This window comes from Ambystoma mexicanum, chromosome 4p (genome assembly GCF_040938575.1).
Source record: "Ambystoma mexicanum isolate Mex_15411 chromosome 4p, UKY_AmexF1_1, whole genome shotgun sequence".
NCBI classification, from domain to species: domain Eukaryota; kingdom Metazoa; phylum Chordata; class Amphibia; order Caudata; family Ambystomatidae; genus Ambystoma; species Ambystoma mexicanum.
The window spans coordinates 788,321,728-788,345,941 of NC_090927.1; the positions used below are offsets into that span (position 1 = coordinate 788,321,728).

General features: G+C 48.9%; 1 protein-coding gene across 3 annotated transcripts in view; it reads right to left on the bottom strand.

Annotated features, from left to right (window-relative positions):
- CEP162 (centrosomal protein 162) overlaps positions 1–24,214 on the bottom strand; it is a 2,248,134-nt gene that overhangs the window by 1,514,966 nt on the left and 708,954 nt on the right. For all 3 annotated transcript variants that reach the window (XM_069606335.1, XM_069606333.1, XM_069606334.1), the window contains one exon: positions 2,814–2,930. In XM_069606335.1, the coding sequence (XP_069462436.1) occupies positions 2,814–2,930 (117 nt within the window). The remainder of the gene's footprint in view (positions 1–2,813; positions 2,931–24,214) is intronic.

Below are 24,214 nucleotides of genomic sequence, written 5' to 3' on the forward strand. Positions count from 1 at the left end.
TGCATTATCGTACATACTATAAGTAATACAAATCAACAAATTATCTGTTGAAGAGGAGGTTAGCACACTTCCGACAATTCGAATTGAAGGATCAGTTCAGTAGTGGGCAGTCAATTTTTCAAGGGCCCTGGAGCTTGTTCACGTTGCAACTCATAAAAACTTTATAAGAAGCTGTATAAATATCTTTTGTTAAAAAATACTTCCATGCAGTACCTGATTGATCACGCTGTATACCCTCCTATTCCGGAGCTTTCCCATTTAAGTCAATGCACTTGAAATATTAAAAACTTTATTTAACCTGTCACTCCAGATGGCATATTTATACTGCTTTGAACAATTTACAACGGGATAGAGAGAAGATGATAATCAGAGAGTTTATGGATTATCATGTTGGTATCTTTCATGGATTCACATGCTCATGAATATTCCCTGTCAGGCTGGGAATCCTCAGTAATAATAAAGCAGTTTGCTGTAAACCTTAAACACTGCTTGGCACTTATATAGCCTATTGCTGTCACTTTGGGTCATTCTGCCCTGTGGAGCGGAAGAGTGAGTTCTAGTGCAGAGCGGAAGAGGGAGTGGTAGTGCTGAGGAGGGAGTTCTAGAGAAGAGAGGAGCAGTAAGGAGGAGTAAACATAGATGGGTGGAGAGCCCAGAGGGAGCAAGGCATCAGAGGCACAAAAAGGGAGAGTAGAACATGAGATGGGTGACGCAAGAGCAATTCAAGCAGGGTGTCTGCAAGGCACATTCCCTACACCGTAGAACCCTAATCACTGGATAGAGTAGGGAGAGCCATATGTAGACCATGAACAATTTTAGTTAGAAAGAGCACCCTGCCTTTAGTCCGTCACAACCAGTGCAGGTTAGAGATTTACACCGTAGGGGGGGTCAATAGTCAGTATCTACTAACCTAGGGTCAGGGATGTCTGGATTAGGGAGGAGGTACTAAACAAGACGGGAGAGAGAGAGAGTGAGAGGGAGGGAGAGGGAGGGACAGCCATAGGGCCCACTATAATTTCAATAAAAACCCTTGAACTTGTTTCTGAGGGTTATAGGTCAAAGGATCGATTCAAAAGGATCGAATGGTCAAAAGATCGATTCAAAAGGACTGAAAACAAAAGGATCGAAATGTTTTATTTTTTACATTTTTTTGCGGGTGAGGGGTCCCCCCAACCCCTGTTTTTGTGGTAAAAACCCTTTTTTTTACCTATACGAAACCCCCAAAAAATATATATAATCAAAAAAAAAATGTGATCCTTTTGTTTTCGGCCCTATTGCGTTGACCCTATTGCATTCGATCCTTTTGTAGTCGACCCTTTGACCGGACACCGTTTCTGAAGATTGGAATAACCTTTGTGCCATCTGTGACAGTGGCACAACCTAGCCAAAAAGGTGGTGTGCAGTGGGGTAAGCCAGAGGACCCTCCCGGCTTTGCACTCCATTCAAGCATCTCTTAAGAGGGTGGCACCCCCAGCACCAATCGCAAACCCACATACCACCCCAAATGTCAGAAAACCGTTTGTTTCTTGTCCAATGGGTGGGAGTGTCGTATTTTGGAACCATTAAACTGAGATTACTCTCATCTATTAAAGCATATGAAACAGCTAATTGTGTGAATCATCCTGTTTTGGAGCAGATTTTTAAATTGCCCTTAAATGTTGTCATCAAATGAAACATTTAACAAAGTTAACATCAAGGATTAAGAGATGCATTTTTATCCCAATTAGAAAACAAACAGTACAATAACTAGATATAGAGACCAGCCACGGGTCCCACTCATTTTTTTAAAGTAACAAAGTGGTGAGTTACACAATCTTGTCCTGGCCAATGGACACATTCAGCGTTTGACCTTTAGAAGATATACTATATAAGCCAATATGTTCCATTCCAGTCCAGCCGAGAGATGCTAGCCCAGTTCTGATTTTAACTATACCTTATGGAACTTGTATCCCCGGAATTCCCCAGGACTACAACTCTCGGAATGCAAAGTTAAAACCAAGACTGGAGAAGCATCTCCCAAATGGAATGCAAATATATGCCTATTCAGATAAAGTGCTCACTCTTATTTACATAGAACAGTGCCACACAGCTTTTGGATTTTAATTATCTATTTTACATTTTGTATAGATAATTCATTGACAAGCGTTCATAACACTTCCAAATATTTTAAAACCGTGGGAAATGAATCCTGAAGTTACCCACTCCATGTTTTGGGCAGGCATGACCTTTCTGATTCATTCAACCTACTCCATGATTCAGCATCTCAGTGTGTTGTTATTAATTGTACACAAGAGTGAGCACTTTATCGTAAGAGCAATAGCTCTTTAACTTAAAGCATACAATAACTGAAGACTAAAGTTAGGTCATCTTAATGTAAGAAGAGAACAACTGAGGAAACAGTAAAAATTATTCAGACAAAAAAAAAATCCTCCTACAGTACACACCCATCATGGTGCATATCACAATCTTAATTGGGGTGTTTATGCCTTTTTTGGTAGGAGAGCTGGCATATGGCTCAATAGCTTCAGCAAAATTGTGTTTCAAGTAAGAAGACGAAAACATACTACAATATAGGGTACGGTCTCTCTACATAGCTAACTGACTAACAACCAGTTCACTGCCCTATGGGTGTTAAGTCATTTCCTAATTTTCAGATGAAAGTACCGAAGATCAGCAGTGAAAGGGGTCCATGGTTTTACAGACAAGGACAGGAAACCACAATTTCCTATTCATTTATGGTTTTGATTAGGTAGATGGATAACAGATTTAAGTAGTGGCAGTTCAAGTTTCAGCGGTTGTGCTCTCATTCTTACCTGTTCCTGTCATTTCATTGGTACCTTGCTGTGTAATAGATTCTAATGATTTTTTGACTTGCTGGTCTAGCAGGTTTTGAGTCCCCATGGTAGACTCCAAGGAATCAAGAAGCATAACTGCAACAAACAAAAAGAAAAAACAGCAAAATTATGCTTTGCACATGTGAACATGCATTAAAACTGCTGCCGGATTCTAGAAGTAACAAGTGAGAGGATGACAGCATAACTGCAGTGCTCCTGCTTCCCCAATTCCTAGATATTCTGCTGTTGAGATCTACCATTTTCCTCTAATACTTTACAACAGGACACCCTTCCTGCCAAGAGACCCAAAGAGGCCACAGAGGACCTGGATGGGTAAAATACCACTAAAAGAGAAGCCAGGATTATGGAAATGGCAGGTCTGTCCCTCCTGATGCTGATGATGTCAAAACATCCATTACGGAGGTTAGAGAGACAAAGATCCTAAATAGCAGGTGTGCCGATCTTGAGGAAAGGAAATCAAAACGGAAGGGTTGCTGCGAGAATACAGGGCACAAACCAGTCTCTGGCTCGCCAAGTAGAGAAAATGGGTAGCAAACTGTCAGAACAAGGGAATTTCTCCCAAAGGAACAACCGGCCCAGTTCAGGTTTTCATGGAAGAGCTGAGAGAAGCAACCCCATTGCTTTCTTTAAAGGTTCTTGCCTAATCTGCTCCTGCTACCCCAGGAAATATTTGAAAGTGAAAGAGCACCAAAGAGGTTGGGTCCCAAACTATCTGATGGGGAACATCCTCGGCAAATTCCCTGTAAAAGAAATGCTTCTCAGCAGATTCCTTGTAAATGAAATGCTTCTCAAGCATGCAAGATAATGACAGCATGTGGTTTGGCGCCCAAAGCAACAAAGATTTTTTTTTTCTCCAGACTGTAGCAAGGGCATTGTTGATGGGAGAAGGCTACTGAAGAAGGCTCTATAAGGACTTTTACCTCTCCTATTAGATGGTGTACCCAGCAATATTCAATTTAGCCCAGGATGAAGATGGCCGTGTGATTTTTTATGAAGAGCCTGGGAGAGGAGTCAATGCCCAGAGATCACCTAATGCTCATAAGAAATCCCATACTTCAAGACAGGGATGGGTACAAGGCAAAACGATAGCCCAAGAGACCTAGACCGAAGATGATCTCCTCCTCCTCCTCCTCCTCCTCCTCCACCTGAGGGGATTGGATTTGCTGGTGTTACAGTTGTCTCCTGTGTCAGCGAGCTGGGGGTTGCTGGTGGGGTAATTGGCACTGAAGTACCAGAAATTGCTATTTATTTTTCCATTGACGCTATATTATTTATATTGCTATTCTATTTTTATTGACACAGACAGGAGCCCGAGTGGCTCAAGGTGGCAGCGGCGACTCATGGCACAGATCCTTTTCAATATTCCCTTTAACGCTTGGCCCCACACCACCGCTTGGTGATCCTCTGATACAGATACTGATGTCCCATGCTGGGGAGCAGAAATGGAATGGCCAGCTCTGTGACCGGCATGAGATGTATTGCTGGAGTTACCTGCTGCACCGATCACTAGTGGCGATTCAGTGCTGCGAGTGAGGAAACTTGTACATGATCTTGATTGATCAGGCAAGTGAGAGGGGACAGACGGCTGGAGGATTAGAGCAGTGTCTTTCTATGAACTTGAGGATAGTTCCAGGCTATTTGGGTTCATGGAAGATAAGACATACTCTGCACCACCTTACTTGTCATTTTAAATCAAAGAATTGTGTAGTATGCCGAGATGGAGGTATATAAATCCTGAATACACCTCCAGAGAAATACTATTCTCTTTCTTAAGTATTTGCAACAACCTTCCTTTTGTTCTTTAATTGGCGTATTTTACATTATGTTCTACCGCATGAGGTCTAAGTGGAGTGAAACAGCATTGTGAGGGCTGAGGAAACTGGCTTTTAGCACCTGTGATAGACTGGTTTAATGACAGACTGTCACTGCGTTCTCATAACTGGGACCCACACATCAAGTAGGCTTTAGGTTTTTTTGTTAACCTTTTTATACAGACTAAATATAAGGAAAAATCTTTGCTTCTTTTTTACGTCAAAGCCTAGCTGCGTGGTCAACGTCAGAGCACATTTTTGACATCCGACAAACAGGCTTCACTAAAGGCGTGGGGGTGGAGGTGAACCTGATGCTTCTAAACATCCTTAAACTAGAAAGTCAAAAGGCAGAGACAAGTTTATTCCTCGCCTTCATAGATCTGAGAGGAGCTTTTGACAGCGTTAATCGTAACAAACTGTGGCAAAAACTGAAAAACTGGAATTGCCCAAGAAACCTCGTCGAGCCAATTAGAGCTCGGCATACTCAAACCACCGTGAGTATAAGATTAAACAATCAAGGCACCCTTTCCAATAGGATACCAACAAGTATAGGTGTGAAGGAACAAGTTACTTACCTGTAACTGTTGTTCTCCAGCATGGGTCTGGCATGGATTCACATGCTCATGAATATTCCCCGTCGTCAGGCTGGGAATCCTCGGTAAAGAAAAATCAGTATCAGTTTCGTTTCTGATCTGTCTTTCGTAGTAGTAACCAATCACTGATCTCTGCGTCATACTGACCACAGCCAATGACTGCCATCTCCCTAAGCCCCGCCTCTGGCAGCCATCTTCAGATTTGGTAGCACGTGAAGTGGCAGTATGACCAAGTGAAGAGCCGCAGAGGGGTAGGTGGGAGGGTTCGCATGTGAATCCATGCCAGACCCATGCTGGAGAACAACAGTTACAGGTAAGTAACTTGTTCCTTCTCCAGCATGGGGTCTGGCATGGATTCACATGCTCATGAATAAAAGAATACATAGCAGTACACACATGCACAACCACGGGAGGTAGCAACAGGCTCGACATGAAGCAATACAACAACTCAACATTAAGCATCTCTTACCTTCTCACCAGGGTCACCTTAGGCGAACAGGTTGCGCAGCACTGCTTGGCCGACCCTGGACTCCTCCCTGGAATCCCGGTCGACGCAGTAGAATTTCATTAAGGTGTGCGTCGACCTCCACGTAGCAGCCCTGCAGATGTCCAGCAGGGGCACACCAGATAGGAACGCCGTGGTAGCTGCGATCGCTCTGGTGGAATGGGCTCTCGGACGGCCGGGCAGAGGTCGGTTTGCCAACCGATGACAGTACATGATACAGCCGGAGAGCCATCTGGAAATGGAAGCCTTTCAGAGAGCCTTCCCCTGATTGACAGGTCCAAAGTTCACAAAAAGTTGTGACGTCTTCCGAAAACCCTTTGTGCGGTCCACGTAGAACTTCAGCGCTCTAGCCACATCCAGCGAGTGCAAAGTCCTTTCAGCCGGCGACGAAGGCGACGGGAAGAAAACAGGCAACACCAATGGTTCGTTGAGGCTGAAGTCCGACGGCACCTTGGGCATGAAGGAGTGGTGCGTCCTGAGCACTACCCTCGTGGCGTGAAAAGTCAAGTACGGGGGCTTGCAGGAAAGGGCCTGGATCTCTCCCACCCGTCGTGCGGAGGTGATGGCCACAAGAAACGCTGTTTTCCACGACAAGAACTTCAACGGAGCTGAGTGCAGAGGCTCGAACGGAGGCCCTATGAGCTTGGTCAGCACCACGTTGAGCTCCCACGCCGGGGCCAGAGCCTTCACCAGCGGGAACGACCTGAACAGTCCCTTCATGAATTCTTTCACCAGACGATGAGACCACAAAGACGTCCGTCCCGTGGTTCTGGTGTACCGGGAGATCGCAGCAAGATGAATCTTGATGGAAGCGTGCGCCAGTCCAGCCTTGGCAAAGCGACAGTAGGTACGGCAGTACTTGAGGAGCCGTAATCCATAGAGGGTTAATCTTCTGTGCGTGGCACCAGACAGAGAACCTCTTCCATTTGTGTCCGTAGCATTTAAGAGTTGAGGACGCCCTGGCCTTTGCAAGAACCTTTCTGCAGTCGGCCGGTATGTCGTAACCTCCAAACTCTAACGCTGCAGGAGCCAGGCCTGCAAGTTCAGCGACTTCGGGTCGTGATGGAGGATGGCGCCTCCTTCCCTGGAGAGAAGATCCGCGTCCACTGGCAGCTTGATTGACGGGGACGCTGACAAGTCCAGAAGGTCCGGGAACCATATCTGCCTCGGCCACGCAGGTGTGACGAGGATCATCCTGCACCGTGACCTCTTGAGCTGGTTGATGAGCCGGATCAGCAACGGCAATGGAGGGAACGCGTATAGAAATAGGCCCTACCAGGCGAATGAGAAAGCATCGCCCATGCTCCTCGGCTGGGGAAACCTGCTTGCGAACCTCCGGCACTTGGAGTTTGTCGCCGTCGCGAACAGATCGATCTGGGGTGTGCCCCACTGGCGGAAGAGGCGGTCCACTAGATCCTGTCGTAGTTCCCACTCGTGGCACGAGCGCAGCTCTATACTGAGCGAGTCGGCGATGGTGTTTTTTATTCCTGCCAGATGAAACGGCACCAGAAACATCCCTTGGGCGACGGCCCAATGCCACAGATCCTGCGCCTCCTTGGACAGGGCTGGGGAACTGGTACCACCCTGCTTCCTGATGTAGAACATGGTGGTGTTGCCCTTGAGGGACGGAAGAAAGGACCTGAGGGCCCAAAACACTGCACGGAGCTCCAGGACGTTGATATGGAGGGACTTCTCCGTCGGAAGCCACAGGCCTCTCGCGTGCAGATTTTCGGTGTGCGCTCCCCACCCTTCCAGGGAGGCATCCGTGGTCACTGTCTTCTGGTGGCCGGGGGTCTGGAAGTCCATGCCCGCCGTCAGATGCGCGCGGGTGCCCCTCCACCGGATCGCTCGTCGGAAGCTCTCGTCGAGTGTGATCCTGTCCTCGAAGCTGCCCGTCGTCTGGATCCAGCGAGCGTCCAGGAACTCTTGTAACGGGCGCATCCGAAGCCTGCACAGGCGGATGAGATAAATGCAAAAAGACATCATTCCGAGGAGGGATTTGATGGACCTCACCCTGGCCGCGTCTGTAACCAGCATCCACTGCACCTTGTCCAAGATGGCCCTCGTCCTTTCCTTCGACGTAGAGGCCAGAAGCGCCACTGTGTCGAGTTTCGCTACCAGAAACAGTGCGTCTTGCGCGGGCACCAGGTGGGACTTGACGTAATTTATGGAGAATCCCAGGTCCGTGAGTAGTTGGACGGTCCTCACCGTGTGCTCGGCGGCGAGCTCCCTTGTCTTTGCTCGGATGAGCCAGTCGTCCAGGTAGGGGTAGACGTGGATCCCGTCCAGGCGCAGCCGCGCTGCCACCGGTGTGAGGCACTTGGTGAACACCCTGGGTGCCGACCTCAATCCGAAGGGAAGGGCTCTGAACTGGTAGCGACGCCCTTGGACCACGAATCTGAGAAACTTTCGGTGTCCCTTTAGGATGGGGATATGGAAGTAAGCATCCTCCGAATCCAACGACGACAGGAAGTCGCCCTCCTCCAGCTGACCCAGGACGTGCTGGAGGGTGACCATCCAGAACTTCTGTGCCTTGATGAATTTGTTCAGTCGTCGTAGGTCCAGGATGGGACGCCATCCTCCTGTCTTCTTCACAAGGAAGTATCTTGAGTAAACTCCGTAGCCCCGAAGCCTCTTTGGGACGAGCTCGATGGCGACTTTCTTGAGCATCGCCTTTACCTCCAAGAGAAGTTGAGGGACGTGATGTTCCTTCCTGGCCACGGGGGGGGGGGGACGCGCGGGCACTTCTTTAGAAACTCAAGCGCGTGACCCTGGGCCAGGGCGTCGAGCACCCAACGGTCGGTGGAAATGGACTCCCACACGCTGATGAAGTTCGCCAGCCGGCCTCCCACCGGGATGCTTTGGTGGGGGCCCGACCCCACGGCCGGTTCAGTCCTGCTTCGACGAGGCTTTGCCACCTTGTCCTCCCTGGCGACGACGGCGGGGTCCGCCCGACTTGCCTCGTCCCCTGTAGGCTTCCTGTGACGACGACCGGGCCGCTTGACGGTAGGTGGAATATCCGCCGCCAGAACCTTTGGAGGCACCCTGCTTGCCTCCGGTGCTCCGAAAGGACGGCCGTCGTTGCTGGAGAACACCAAGAGCCCGGGCCGTCTCCATGTCCGTCTTGATGGCTTGTAGGGAATCGTCCACTGTTTTCCAAAACAGGTTCCTCCCGTCGAATGGCATGTCCAAAACTCTGGTCTGCACGTCCTGCCGGAAGTCCGTTGCCTTGAGCCATCCACGCCGTCTAAGGCACACGCCGTTGCCCAACTGGCGAAATCCAGTGTCAGCGATGTCCGTCGCTATTGTAATGGCGTGGTCCAACGCCACTTCTCCTTCCTGCAAGATCTCTAGGGCCTCTGCCCTCTTGTCGTCCGGTAGGACGTCCAGCAGGGGGGGGGCGATCTTGTACCACAACTCCCTGTCGTAGCGGGCTACGATAGCCAAGGCGTTGGCAGCCTTAATCGTCGTCGCTGCCGATGAGATGACTCTGCATCCCATCGTGTCCAATTTCTTTCCCTCGCCATCCGGGGGGAGGTTGACATAGAGGCCAAAGCCCCGCCCCGCCCCGCTTTCTTCCTCTGGGACCCGGTACTTCTTCTCGTACTGATCCCTTCTCGCAGGCGTTGTGGATGGGTTCTTGAGGAGGGCGAGACCCTCATCCCAGATATCGTCCAGTAGAGGTACAGCGAGGACCGTCTTCCTCTTGGTCTCGCGCCGTTGATAAAGGAAACCTTCCTTCTTCTTTTCTTCCGGGCAGAGCTGGAAAAGCTCGGATGCCCTGGCGATCATGGCATGAAACGATCCAATCTCGTCGGACCGGGAAGCCCGGGGAGGAGGTGACGACGGAAGATCCTCGTCGTAAACCTCCTCGTCTGTACCCGTCGCGGCCGTGTCCGTCCCCGTATCATCCCCACGGGTCGTGGACGGGGAGGAGGGCTGAGCAGGGCGCGATGGTTGAAAGGGAGGTGGAGGATGAATCCTCCTTCTCTTAGGAGGAGGGCTCCCAGAAGGGCCTGGCTCCGGGTCCCCCGTCGGGAGCAGTTCCTCCATTGGTGGTAACGGCAATCTCGTCCTTATCTCCGAGCAGAAGGCCAACAAAATGGCCGCCGAGTTGTCTTGCGGCACTGGTTGAGGGGATTCTGACGGGCGGTCAGGAGCCTCGTCGGCACCCTCGACTTTCTCGTCGTCTCCTACGTCGGGGTCCCTCCCGACAGGCTGGTCTTCTTCCACGCCAATGCCATGGCTTAAGACCTCGATCAGCTCCTCCTCAGAGGTTAAGGCCGAATCCACGACAACCTCCTGCCCCCCCTTTTTCTTCTCCGTTGGAGGTTTCACGGGGGTCCTGTCGATGGGCTTGAAAGAGGACTCCCTCCGCGGTGGCAGGGAGACTCTGGGCCCCAAGGTCGCCTCCACTGGTGTAGCCTCCACAGGCTGAGCCAGGGCCGCTGGGACTGTCTCGATAGAGGCCTTGGCAGGGTGGATCAAGGCTTTCACCACCTTAGGTGCGCTCACCGCCTTCTCCTTGGGGAGAGGGTCACTGCCTCGTTCCCCCTCCGATGGGGCCTTCGAGCTCGACCGGGGTCTCTCCGGGAGCTTCGCCGGGTGCTCGGCCTTCCTCTTACCCGAGCCAGAGCGTTGGCTCGTGGTCGATGGTGCCGGGGAGGATGCGTCTTGGCTGGCAACCGTAGAGCCCGACCATTCGGTGCTCCTGGTGCCAGCGGACTCGCAGTGCTTGGCCTTCTGTTGGGCCACCGTCGCCGGGGCACCCTCAAAGGTCTTAGAAGACCGCTCGGACGACTTCTTTTTCTCGTCTGACAGGCTCTTCCCTTCCAGCCAGTTGGCGAGACGCAGATGGCGGTCCTTCATGGTCCGCTCCGACATATTGCCGCAAAACGCACAGTCCTTCTCCACATGCGTCTTGTCCTCATGCAGGCAGTAGAGGCAAAGGGAGTGTTCGTCCTCCTTAAAGACATTCTGAAGCTGGCATCCAGGGCAGACCCTGAAGAGCTTTCCGGCCGTCGAGCTTACCTTCTCCTGGGCCATGTCCGAAAAGGGCCTGAGAAACTTCTGGAGTCCTCCAAAAGCGTGGCTCGACGAAATCTTCACCCTTGAGGGGCGTAGAAGAATCCCACATGGGTCCCCGTTGATCGGATAAAGAAACGGTGGAGCTTGAGGCTCTTTTGACCGAAAAAAGAGAGAATTTACCTATGAAAAAGCGCGAAAAACGCACTAAAGCTCGAGAGCAATAGCACGAGGATCCCAACACTTGAACGTGCAGTAAAAATCTGAAGATGGCTTAGGGAGATGGCAGTCATTGGCTGTGGTCAGTATGACGCAGAGATCAGTGATTGGTTACTACTACGAAAGACAGATCAGAAACGAAGCTGATACTGATTTTTCTTTACCGAGGATTCCCAGCCTGACGACGGGGAATATTCATAAGCATGTGAATCTATGCCAGACCCCATTCTGGAGAAACAGGGTTGTCCATTAACAACTGAACTCTTTAAATTGTTCATCTCAGACATCCCAGCTTACCGCACAGATGTGCAATGTTTTCCACCTAAATTAAATAACACCGAAGTAGGCTGCATAATATACGCTGACGACGTGGTTCTACTGGATAGGACCCAGATCGGACTCCGACAACTTGCAAACCTTCATGAATACCTGCATACAAATGACCTGGAGCTAAATGCTGAAAAAACAAAGATCATCATCATTGGCCAAGCTCATTTATAAAGACAAAAAACCTTCAAGTGGAAAATTGAGGATAACTGTCTTGATACAGTTAATTCAATAAGATACTTGGGAATCATTTTCAACAACTCAGTCCATGAACATCACTGGAAGGTTGACATGGTCAATCGAATGATTCAATTTAGCATCCAGTGTCAGCTGTTGTACAGAAGTTACAGCAAGTTTGGTCTAGCACCAGTGCTGATATTCTATACCCAAAAGGTGGTTCCAGCAATCACCTTTGGATCAGAATTGGGCTGGAACATAGACGTCTCATTCTGGCAAAAGTTGGAAGGAATCTTTTGGCGGTGTGTTCTGAAGCTTCCTACCTATATTTCAATGACCCAAATCAGACATGAACTCTCACTAAACTCTCTACACTCGCATGTAATGTGGAAATCTTTAACAGTATTTCGAAAGATGAATTTGTCTCCAATAGCGCCCGCTTTCCAAATCTTCTCTGCTACAAGCGAAACAGGAAACACAAAACTTCTAGTGGAGTGGAAACAAATCATGTCGTCGATTCTTGCCGCTGTTGATCTCAACCTGAATGACCTGTTGCTGAGACCACAACAAGTCAAAAAACAGTTCGAACAGTGGTGCTGGGTATCGAACAATGAATTACGTCTTTCTAAGCCGACCACCTTAAACGCTGGTATAGAGGATCACAAGCTACACGTGACAAGTAATTACTTAAAAAACTGCCTGTCCCGACATCATCATGAGCAGTTTTTAAGGTACCGCTTAAATGCCGTAAAAACAAAAGACATGATGTGCTCCCGTCACTTTAAAGAAGTGAAAGACAATATATGCCGCTTCTGTCATTGCGAAATCGAAACTTTGGAACACCTTCTTACTAGCTGTAAAGAAACTACTGCCAAACGGATGATGCACTTGGGAGGCTTCATTCCAGTGGACGGTAACAGTCGAGACTGGTGGTCTTATGCGGCAGCTGGGCATTGTATAAAACTAAGCTGTGCCGTAGTTGACTACTTGGACTCTTTACGTCTCGACACAAATTTTAATTGATATACATATTTTAGACAGGATGTTCTATGATGGTTTCAAGCAATGGTTACAGCACTGTGGATTTCAGGTTGGGGAACTTTTTGGGAACTTTTCTTTTTTCTGGATAAATTGTAATAAAAGTCTGATGTCACAATGTTCGCATTGAGACACGGCGGACTGGTGTTTCAATAAAAAAAATATATATATAATAAGTCAGGATGGTTGATAACCTCAACAAACAAAGGTAAGCATGTTGGTGTCTCCAAGTGTAAGAGTACAATGTGAGGGAAGGGCAAGTCCTTCTCAACTAACCAGCAGAATAGGGTTTCCCACAATTGCTTCAAATGGGACTGGGGGAATAAAGTGGAGTGTAGGTCAGGGACATTTTCAGTTTGGCCAAGTTCCAGAAATCAAACCAAAATAATCCAAGCTAGGTGACTGGTGCAAATAAAAGTGTTCCAAAAGTTCCTTCAAGTACAATAACAGATAACAGGATAAACCAAATGATTCCCTCCTCAATCGGAATGTGATTGCATCCCTGAGATGGTTAGTCTGAAATATATATAAAATCTTAGACATCCTGATAACCACCCCATTTATGTAACTAAATGGGAGGCCGGCCTAGGGAGGGCTATCCAGCAAAGTGAGTGCGTAGAAGCAGTAGAGAACTTGATGAGAGCTTCCATGTGTACACAATATAAAGAAACCAACTACAAGCTCCTGAACAGCACCAGCATGACCTCAGTGAGTATGGCAAAGATTTCCCTTCAGAAATCTGATAGATGCTGGCGTCGGTGTGGCTAAAGAGGGATGCTGGTTCAAATATGTGGGAGAGCCCAGGGGCCCAAACATTCTGGATGGACATTAATAAGATAATCTCAGAGATAGTCAGAGGGACAAACCTTGGGACCTGGGAATCATGCGTTAGATCTTAGTCCCCCAGGTATAGAGCGGAATTGAACCTCTACCTGCTATCAGCAGCTAGCATAGACCTTGGAGCGGCGTGGAGGAGGGCAGACCCCCTGCATGTCATCACTTGGTGGCACAAAGTGGGATGCAAAATATAGTGATGGAAAGAAATTGCAGCAAACCTAAGAGACACCTTGCCTGCATTTGTTTAAAAGTGGGGATGCCTGATCGACTTCCTGGCGAAGAAGAACAGTATATTAACTAGCCTGGTGAGATTCAAGGGCTGAACCTGCTTGGTGTGGAATGAAATAGATGAGAAGTTAACCATGGAACTGGTCTCTGCAATCCCAGGAGGGAGTGCTGCAGGCTTAAGCAAGGAGAGAAGAGGCAAGACAAAAACCCCAATTTGTCAATCTCCTCAGTATGTTATGATGCTCTTTTGTTCAGAAGGTTAAGCAAGACCTTCCGGTTGAAGGAATGAGGGTCTTGGTGTTTGTGCCTCCCAATGAGACAAGTGAAACTGAGGTGCTACAGAGTTGAAGAGAGGGGAAATGGGGGGCAAGGTTGTTTGACTAAGTTGGATTAACAATTAATATGATATAATGCAACCAACTGTTCAGATAACTGAAATTAATAAAAAGACAACAAAGAAATTACCAAAGTAGAAAGGGCCAAACAAAAAAACTTGGGATCAAACACGGGAGAGATATATACTGGCCCAGCTTAGACCCCTTGGCTCAAGTGTATAAAAAGGGGCAGAGCAGACTGTTGAGGACAAGCAAGGAGAAAGTAGACACGCTATGTGTTGGCCCCTGTGGAAACAGGAATACCGCTGCCTGGATAGAGGCAGTCAATCTGCTAATTTTGTTGTTGGAGAAGAAACTCAGGCTGATACAAAGCAAAAACTCCACCATTGGGACCTGTGGTGGGCAGGACGTGGTACCCACAGTAGGACAGTATGGTGTTGCTACTGATATCAACAGAGAGATATAAAACCACCGATAGCAAAAGAGAGATGAAAAGCCAGAGCACTATGCCATCCCCTGAGAAACCAGGCTAAGTAGAAAAGCTGAGAAGGAGATACAACTTACAGGAGAGTGAGAATATAGATTGCCTTACAGGGACCGAGATTGAGGCAAGACGAAGTCTTCACTGAAGAGGAAAGGAAGGTAATCAAATAGAAGAACAAGTTACTTCTTACCTTGTAACGTTCTTTCGACGGGATGTTCCTCCGACGTATTCCTCATCTTAGATATATCCTTCCAGCTCTGCTGGCCTCGGAAAATTTTTTCTCTAGAGGGCGCTGCGCGTCGACGTCCCTCGAGTCGATGTCCTTCGACAGCCGCCGTATCGACGCTCGACGTCATCCTGCCTATAAAGGCCGCGCGCAGCGTCCGTTGCTCAGTTCCGTTTTGTAGCCCACAGTATTACTGTCTGGACTAGACTAATCACCCTGAAGGAGCGTAAGCTGCAACAACAAGGGAAGTAGAACTGCAGGGATGGATGGGAGGGTCGATAAGGAATACGTCGGAGGAACATCCCGTCGAAATAACGTTACAAGGTAAGAAGTAACTTGTTCTTCGAAGGGATTGTGTCCTCCGACGTATTCCTCATCTTAGATAGGCTCCCATAGCAGTATTCTATATTCGGAGGAGGGAGTACTGACTTCACGCTGTCTTCTATTGATGAATAGAATGCAGTACAGCCCTTCCAAACCTAGTCTCTTGACTAGAGGAGGAATCCAGATTGTAAAAACGTGTAAAGGTATGGACAGACGACCATGTAGCGGCCGCACATATGTCTTTAACCGGCACGCCTCTTTTGAGGGCCGATGAAGCTGCAATACCTCTGGTCGAATGAGCCCTAAGGTTTTGAGGGGGCTCTTTCCCTGCCAGTTTATAACATTCCAGAATGGCTAGAATGATCCATCTGGAAATGGTCTGCTTAGTTATTGGTAACCCCAGCTTGTGACCTGCGTAACCTACAAACAGCTGGTCTGCCTGTCTTATCCTGGCTAGTCTACTAATGTAAAAACTTAAAACCCTCCTAGGGTCTAGTCTGTGTAACCTCTCTTCCTCTTTCCCCGGGTGAGGAGGAGGATAGAAAGATGGTAGGGTAATCTTCTGAGAGATATGGAATTCAGAAACTACCTTTGGGAGGAAATTAGGCTTCACTTGCAGGACAACTTTGTCTTTGTGAAAGATTGTATGAGGGGGTTTACAAGAAAGAGCTTGTAATTCGCTCACCCTTCTAGCAGATGTAAGTGCTATTAATAAAACAGTTTTAAGGGTAAGGAATCTTAACGAACAAGAATGGAGAGGTTCGAAAGGTGTACCCATCAGGAAAGTTAGTACTAAGTTTAAATCCCATAGGGGAACTTGGAATGGTCTTGGGGGATAAACATTGGTTAACCCCTTTAGAAACTGTATTACCAAGGGTAATTTGAAATAGGATGGTTCTTCCGCAGTACGCTTAAAGATAGATAGCGCTGCGAGATAGCCCTTAATGGTGCCAACTTGAAGGCCTGAATTTGCCAAATATAGTAGGAAGGACAAAACCATTGGTGTACCACATGAAAATGGGTTGATATTCTGTTCTCTACACCAGCTGCAAAATCTGTTCCAACGGCAGCGGTATAAAGACTTTGTTGCTGGCCTCCTTGCCGAAAGCAACACCTCCATAACATCATCAGGGAGGTCCCAATCCTTGTACCTCAGCCGTTCAGAAGCCAAGCGTGAAGGTTGAGGGTTTTGATGTCTGGATGGAGAACCTGACCTCCCTTCTGTGAGAGTAGGTTCTCTCTGAGAGGAAGTCGAATTGGAGGGCAGATGGACAAGTCTAGAAGGTCCGGGTACCACGTTCTCCTGGCCCAATCCGGGGCAATTAGGATCATGGTTCGCCGGAATCTTCTCAGCCTCCTGATCATTTGAGGAATGACAGGGACCGGTGGGAACGCGTACAGAAGCGGAAACTCCCAGTCCACTATGAACGCGTCTCCCAGAGCTCCTCTCGGAGGAAATTCCCTTGAGCAGAACAGGTCGCATTTCCTGTTTAGGCTGGTGGCGAACAGATCTACCTGAGGGGTTCCCCAAAGGGCGAAGATCTCTTGAAGGACTTCCTGAGCTAGCTCCCACTCGTGGGAGACTGTGTTCTGCCTGCTCAGAGCGTCCGCTGTCAAGTTCTTCTCTCCGGCTAGGTGAACTGCCGAAAGAGAGATTCCTTCTTGGATTGCCCAAAACCAGAGCTGCATTGCCTCTCTGCACAGGGGTTGTGATCCTACGCCTCCTTTTTTGTTGAGGTAATGCATGGCCACCGTGTTGTCCGTCATTATCAGGACGTTCTTCCCTTGTACAGCTGGCAGGAAAGCCTTCAACGCAAGTCTGATGGCTCTCAGCTCTAACAGGTTGATGTGTAGTCTGGACTCCGATGGAGACCAACGACCGCTGATGGTCAAGTCGTTGGCGTGGGCTCCCCAACCCGTGAGTGAGGCATCCGTGACTACTGTTATCTCCGGCCAGGGTTGCCAAAACTGTTCTCCTTTCAGAATGTTCTCCTGACAGGCCCACCACTGAAGGTCTCGAGCCACCCTGCGGGGAACCTGAAGAAGATCTGTCATTCTCCCTGAGAATTGTGACCACTGAGTCCTCAGTGCCCACTGGAGGGATCTCATTCTCAGGCGAGCCTCTGGCACAAGGAAAATGCAGGATGCCATGAGGCCTAGCAACCTCAAAAAGTCGAAGGCTGGGAGACGTTGGGCATGTTGGAACTTGGTAACCATCTGTAGAATATCTTGAGCCCTAACCTCTGGTGGCGAGGCTTTTCCCAGGGAAGTATCCAGGATCGCTCCTATGAACAGGAGTCTCTGCGATGGTATCATTTGAGACTTCTTTAAATTGAGGGAGAAGCCCAGTTTGTGAAGGGAGTAGCACACGTGATTTAGCTGGATCTGAGCTTGCTCCGGAGAAACAGCCCTGATTAGCCAATCGTCCAGGTAGGGGTAGACGTGAATCCCTTCCCTCCTTAGACTTGCAGCCATTACCGACATTAACTTGGTGAAGACCCTCGGGGCGGAGGTCAGCCCAAATGGCAGTACTCGAAATTGATAGTGAGAGTTGCCAATTGCGAACCTCAGGTATTTCCTGTGTTTGAGACGGATAGGCACATGGAAATAAGCGTCCTGAATGTCCAGAGATACCAACCAGTCCTGAAACTGAAGGGCCTGGAGGATCTGAGAAAGAGTGACCATCTTGAATTTGTCTTTCCTGAGGAATTTGTTCAATTCTCGCAAGTCCAAGATGGGTCTCAGTCCTCCGTCTTTCTTCGGAATGAGAAAGTAAGGGGAGTACCAGCCCTTGTTCCTCTCCGCTACAGGTACCGGTTCTATGGCACCTTTCTCTAGCAGGTCCAAAATTTCCTGCAAGAGGAGCGGATCTGGAGTTTTCTGAGAGCTGATCCCCGGTGGATGACTCTGAGGTATACGTAGGAAAGGCAGGCAGTAACCTTGGGCGACTGTTTCCAATGCCCAAGCATCTGACGTGATAGCCTGCCATACCGTCAGATGTTGAGTCAACCTGCCTCCTACAGGTGTCCTGTGAGGGGAGTCCTCAGAGTGGTTTTGGGGCGGCTGATGCAGATGCCGATGGTAAAGAGGCACCTGCTGTTGCTGCGGCTTTAGAATATCTACCCCGTCCACCTCGGGTAGTTCTTCTTTGACCCCTTTGAGCCGGTCGTCCTCTACCTCTTCCGAATGCGGAGTAGAAGCAAAAGGACTTGCCCCTCGCAGAGGTTCCTGTGGGACGAAAAGGAGTCTGACGGATTGCAGCTCCTAGGGATTTTGCTGCAGCTTTTGAAGTTTGCAGTTTCTCTAAACTGTCATCCGCCTTTTTCCCGAACAAAGAAGAGCCATCGAATGGCATGTTCAAGAGCCTGGCTTGCACATCTGGGGCAAAACCCGACTTTCTCAACCAAGCGAATCTCCTGGTTGATGTACTTGCCGCCATTGCTCTGCTGATACTGTCAGCCGAATCAATGCCAGTCTGGAGGGATTCGCACATAGCGTCTTTACCGTCCTGTATAATATTCAGGAACGCATCCCTTTCTTCTCCCTCCGGGATGCAGTCAGCCGCTGTAGAAGCACACTCCCAAAGTGTATGGCTGAACCTAGCAAGGGTGCACGTAGCATTAACCGACTTTAACGCCATGCTACATGCTGAAAAGACTTTCTTTGCCATAGCATCATATTTTTTATCGTCCCTGTCCTGTGGGACTGTAGGATAAGCCGTCTTGACATCGGTAGAGGATGCTGCTTGTACCACCAGACTTTCTGGGGATGGATGTTTAGACAAAAACTCTGGGTCTGTGGAAGATACCCTGTACTTTGCAGACAGTTTTTTATTTACTGCTGGTATTACATCTGGGGTTTCCCAGGTTGTCATGATCTTTCTCTGAAGAGCTTTATGAAAGGGCACCACCGGATCCTCTTGTGGGCCTTTGTCAAGAATATCCGTGAGGTCATCTTGCTGGAAAGATTGTGAAGGTGCAGACCACCCCATGAACTCTGTAATCCTAGCCATTAAGGCTCTGTAGGGGGTTTCAGCATGCTCCCCCGGTTCTGGCTTAGCAAAATCCACCTCAGGGGAAGTGTCTAATCCACTTGCCTCATGTAAAGAATCATGAAGATCCTTTAATCTGTGCTCTTCAGAGGAAAATTCCTCTCTAACTGGGGTTACAGGTCCCTGTAACTCAAATGTGTCTTGTTCAGACAAATCACCCTCTTCTAATATTGAAGATATAGTTCTCAATTGTTCTGAACTCATAAAGGGAGTAAATCCCATTTCCAAGGCAGAGGGTGCCGAACTTGTCATTATTGGCCTCGAAAACGTCAATGTCGTCGACGCCGACGTCGAAGGCTTCGAGCGTGGCGTCGAAAACAGAGGTGGAGGCCTCGAGGACCTCGACAGAATTGGAATTCTACTCGACAATATCAACGCCATCGACGTCGAGGGCCTGGGGATAGTCACTGGATGTGTGGTCACCGTGACTTTTCTTGGCGTCGACGCCGGTGTCGAGTCGACAGACCCGTGTGTCGAAGGTCCCTTCGACAACGGCGTCGAAGACATCGACCTCGACGGAACCTTCGTCGACGGCATCGACAGAACCTTCGAGGAAGGTTTGGAGGTCATAGCCCTGCTCGAGGGTTCGAGACGCGCTCGAGAGGTTTCTTTCGCCGGGTACTGCGACTCGCGGCGTTTTTGACCTTTGGGTCTTTCGACCAGAGCATCGCTCTCGGCAGTCTTCGAGGGGGTCGAGGCCGCGTTCTCGAAGACGCTCATCATATTTTTTCGGAATTCCTCCCATTCAGCCCGGGAACTATGTTTCGTGGGGCAAGGGATTCTTTTTGGCGAAACAGAGGAAGAGGAAGACGGAGAAGGGGATCTTCGACGTCTCCTCTTCGAGTGCTTCGATCTCGAGGAGTGATGAGACCCACTCCGAGACCTGGAGCGCGAATGGTGACGAGGAGACGAATGTCTCGACTTCGTCGACGAAGAAGAAGCTTTAAAAGTCTTACCTTTCTGCAGCCTTCTCCCCAGGTGAGGACCATGACTCGGTGGCCGTCCCCTCATGCCACCCGGGCCCAGGTGAAGGAGGGGTCACCCGCCGACGACATTGCCCACACCTATCCGTTCCCTGCATATACCCAAATTCAGTTAGGCCTAGAAGCCATCTTGTTTAGCAAACATGGCGTGAGTTCAGCACACTGTAACGAGGCCCCCACCTTTGGAGGACCTTTCATGCATCTCTGCCGCCGCAGTAGCCTTGGTAGATCCGCTGCGAGCGCGTTCCCATGAGAAAGTCGGATATGAACTAACCCGAGATGCTAACATTGTAACATTATTCTCATCCACAATGTAATATCGCACCCTGCATGACCTGGTCCGCGAGGCCGGGGTAACGGGAAAAAAGCTGAAGCATCACTATCTGAAGAAAGTAGAAAATAATTCAAGTATTGGTATTAACGAACTACCTCGGTTTAAACAGATCATGTAAACTGTGAATTAACCATAAAGATGTAACGTTACATGATACCACCCTAGGTCTGGACTAGTGCTGCTACAACCACAGAGAAAGATGTCGACCAAATGTATAGCCTTTACTTACTCATATATGTTTTTCTTAATCACCTAAAGCAGCGAGCATCAATTTCTGTAGGCCATAACCTAGAACGACCTCGTGTAACGTTTAATGTACATAAAATAATCACATCATGTAGTAAATATAATGTTAGGTAACGAAAAGGTACTCGGACCGACTGTATTAAAGAAATGTGTAACGAAATGGAAATATATATGTGTGTTTAAATGACATCAAAATAAGGCGGAACAGTATAAAAGTTCTGCATTTAAAAGTTAGCAACGCACGAGGAAAAAAACCTTTGTGAGTATATGCAAGGCCATTCTCCCTCCCACCCGGCCAAGCCTGCCAGATAAGGAAGCTAAGGCCTGTGCCGCGCTCCCTCACCTCCCCCAACCAAGCTGGAGCCGCTTCAGAGAGTCAGAGGCCCCGGTACCGCACCCAAGGCCACAGCCCACCACCTGGGTTTTTTACAGCACGGTAATAAACCCACGTTTTGAATCCTCTGATCTACCAGCACCCTCTCGTAAAGTCCACAACCCTCCCCCCTAGACCACCCCAAGAACGACCCCCATCACTGGGACAAGACACAGAGACCCATTTGTATAATAACTTCTAACGCGGCAGACAGGCATGTACCAGTCGTCTCAGGCCCCAAAACTCAGCCCCTCGACCTAGAATACCGGTCAATAGGACACAGGTAAATCTCACCCTAACCGACAATCACCGGACCTCTCAAGAGGTGCATTCCTCATGCGTTGCGTTTATTGTATAAGACAAACTGCTGAGTGATTTATTGATGGACTTAGATGTCGTTTCTTGAATAACTGCAGTGTGCATGGCCTAGGGCAAACGAGTCAGGAGAGGTATTCATCTTTGTCACAGGCTGCCCCAGCATACCAACACCGCTCGGATGACCTCAAGCTGGCCTGCCAGGCCCAACCCAACCCATGAGGCTGACCAGTGACGTCCTCACGCCAAAGACCAACCGCGCTGCAGCAACACCTATAGTTAGTCGACGCCACCCAATCCCAATTAACTTGTGCCCCCTATAGTGTGTAGGTTCTGATGACGTTTTTTGTATTAGAAATACGCCTGTCTTTGCTATTGTCAGACAGAGCGCTCTCGGAGGTTGCAGAGTTCTTTGCATGCCCTATTCTTTGGATAAACTCCCACTTACGCTCACCCGCACTCTGTCTTGGCCTTATTCCCACTACGGGAGAGTCCCTTATTGTCTCTCATTGCGGGGAGGATCGTGCTGAAATTGGGGGCGCTTCCTTTCAGTGGTGACCCCGATAGCGTGATATCTCCAAATTATTTTTCCTATCTCCTTTCTAACGACCCCCTTGTGGCACGAGAATCTCCGGTCGAGAAGGGATACGCACGGTGAGCCGGCTCCGGGAGGCCGCCCGCCAACGGCGACCGGCACAATAAGAAGTGCGCACTCAATGAGAAAGGGTACGGGATCCCGATTGGAAAAAAATCCCCTTTGAGTGCCGCTCGCCGGAGCCAGGGGCTGACCGTTGAGTTACCGGTGACACCGCCTGGACGGACCCAGTTTCGGAGACTATCGGTTCAAGACGGGCACGTGAGTACTGAGTGCGAGCGATCGTAAAGGGGAAGGGAGGGGAAACGGTGAACAGGAGAACGGGGACAGGTAGAGGAGAAGAATATCGGGGGTCTACTAAAGACGGGTCTTGAAACTTTCTTTATCTTTTTTTTTGCATATGGCCATTAGGAGTAAGAAATAAGTGAAGTGGTAGAAGTGACGGAAACCTAGCTCCGAAAGGGGGTGGAAGGCGGCGCCGCATAGTGCTATCTAAACTAGTACTGGGAATATATGAAGAAGTAAGAAATAAGTTATTGGTGTCTGGCAAAAGGAGACACCGGGAATATTTTTTAGTGATTGCTATTCTCTCTATTTCTTTTTTCCAATCCACGGGGCAGGGGAAGAAAGCGAAAAGGGTATAAGATAAATATACTTGTAGAAGGACTATAAAATAGGGAGCACATTTTGACGAGTGGGGGCTAAGTAGTGGCACGTACAGACGTGAACGGAGCAACTTTAGCAGAAAAATAGGGACAGCTGGCCAGGGAGGAAAGGGAGGAAATAAGAAGAAGTGTGAGTGGAAAGGCATTGTGATGGGTGCGCGCACCGTGTGAGTGTTGGAGACGATCGGTTGACCGCGAGGTGGCGCCAGAGAGTGTTGACCATAACTAGTACTTGATCAGTTGTGAGCGGAATCACACGAGAGTGTATGGGAATGGAAAGGAAATGAGCTATGGTAAGTGCGAAAGGATTTGTGCAGTAAATAAACTTGGGTGATAAAATTTGAGACGTCCGCTCTTGTCTGTGCCATAAAGGTATACATACATAGATCTACACCTAACTAAACGTAAGGAAGGTGGACACGGCTGTGAGAGTAATTTAGAAGATGGGGGCCGAAACTCCCTTGTCACATATTTGTAAGAGCTTACCGGGATACGCTGAACGAATAAATAAATATCACGATCAATGGGTAACAGAATTGAAGGGGGAGGGTCTGCCCCAGATTTGGCCCGAGGGAGGGTCTTTTGACAAAAGCGTTCTTGATATGGTACGAACATGCATTAGCCTCAAGTATAAGGGGAAACAATGGCAAAATAGGAAGGAGATATTAGACCTCTGGAGATTGTTTGAGGAGGTACCCCCACCCAAAGCTCCGGCCCCAAACATTGATCTACCTTCCACCACAGATAATCCATTGATGATTCCAAGAGAGGACAAGGAACAGCTAAGTGCAGCACAACCTGCGGAAGTGATTAGTTTGTACCCGATATTACCTAAACCAGCCCCCGCAGCAGGATACAGCGACCCTACGTATGTGCCTCCCCCCACAACTGGTACACCACAAAGACCAACAGCCCCCCCGCCATACGAAAGCACCAGAGAGCGAGCCCAGGGAAGCACACAGAGGGTGGATATAGAGAAATTAACGAGTGACTTAGAGTCGAGGCTTACTGTGGCAAGGGATGAACTCTCAAGGATAAAAGACATATGTGAGCGCACAGCGTGTGCCCCCACACAATCAGGACGCACGTCTAGAGCGTCGAGTGAAGGTAGACAGATAGAGGAAGGATGGAAAAAGGGGGAAATACTGTTCAGGATTGAGGAGGAGCCGACACGAATAATAGAGGTAGGAGCAGTAGAAGGGAGCATTGGTGATGTATCACGAGAGAGAGGGATCAGAGAGGACTTGTTATGTGATGTCAGAGGAGGATTGGATGACAGTGATAGGTTGAGTATGGCAGTGGGAGGGGAAAGCGAGGAAGTGGACGGTGCATGTTCACTAGGGACTATAGACGACGAATGGATGGGACGACTAAGAAATAGGGTAGGGAAGATGGCGTCATTGGAGTCAGCAGCGACTAAGGAAAGGGAGGGTGCAACTGCAAAAGGGAAGTTACAACTTCCATTGATACACAGAGGGGGGGGGAGACCAAACTATATACCATGGGCTCAGATGGATAAGGCTAATTTAATGAAATTATTGCCCCAGCTGTCAGGAGGGGCGAGCAAGTGGATATATGCATTTGAGAAACATACCGCCGGCATACCGTTGGCAGTAGGCGATGTGAAAAGCCTACTAGTCACCGCAGTAGGAGATCAAGCGGACAGAG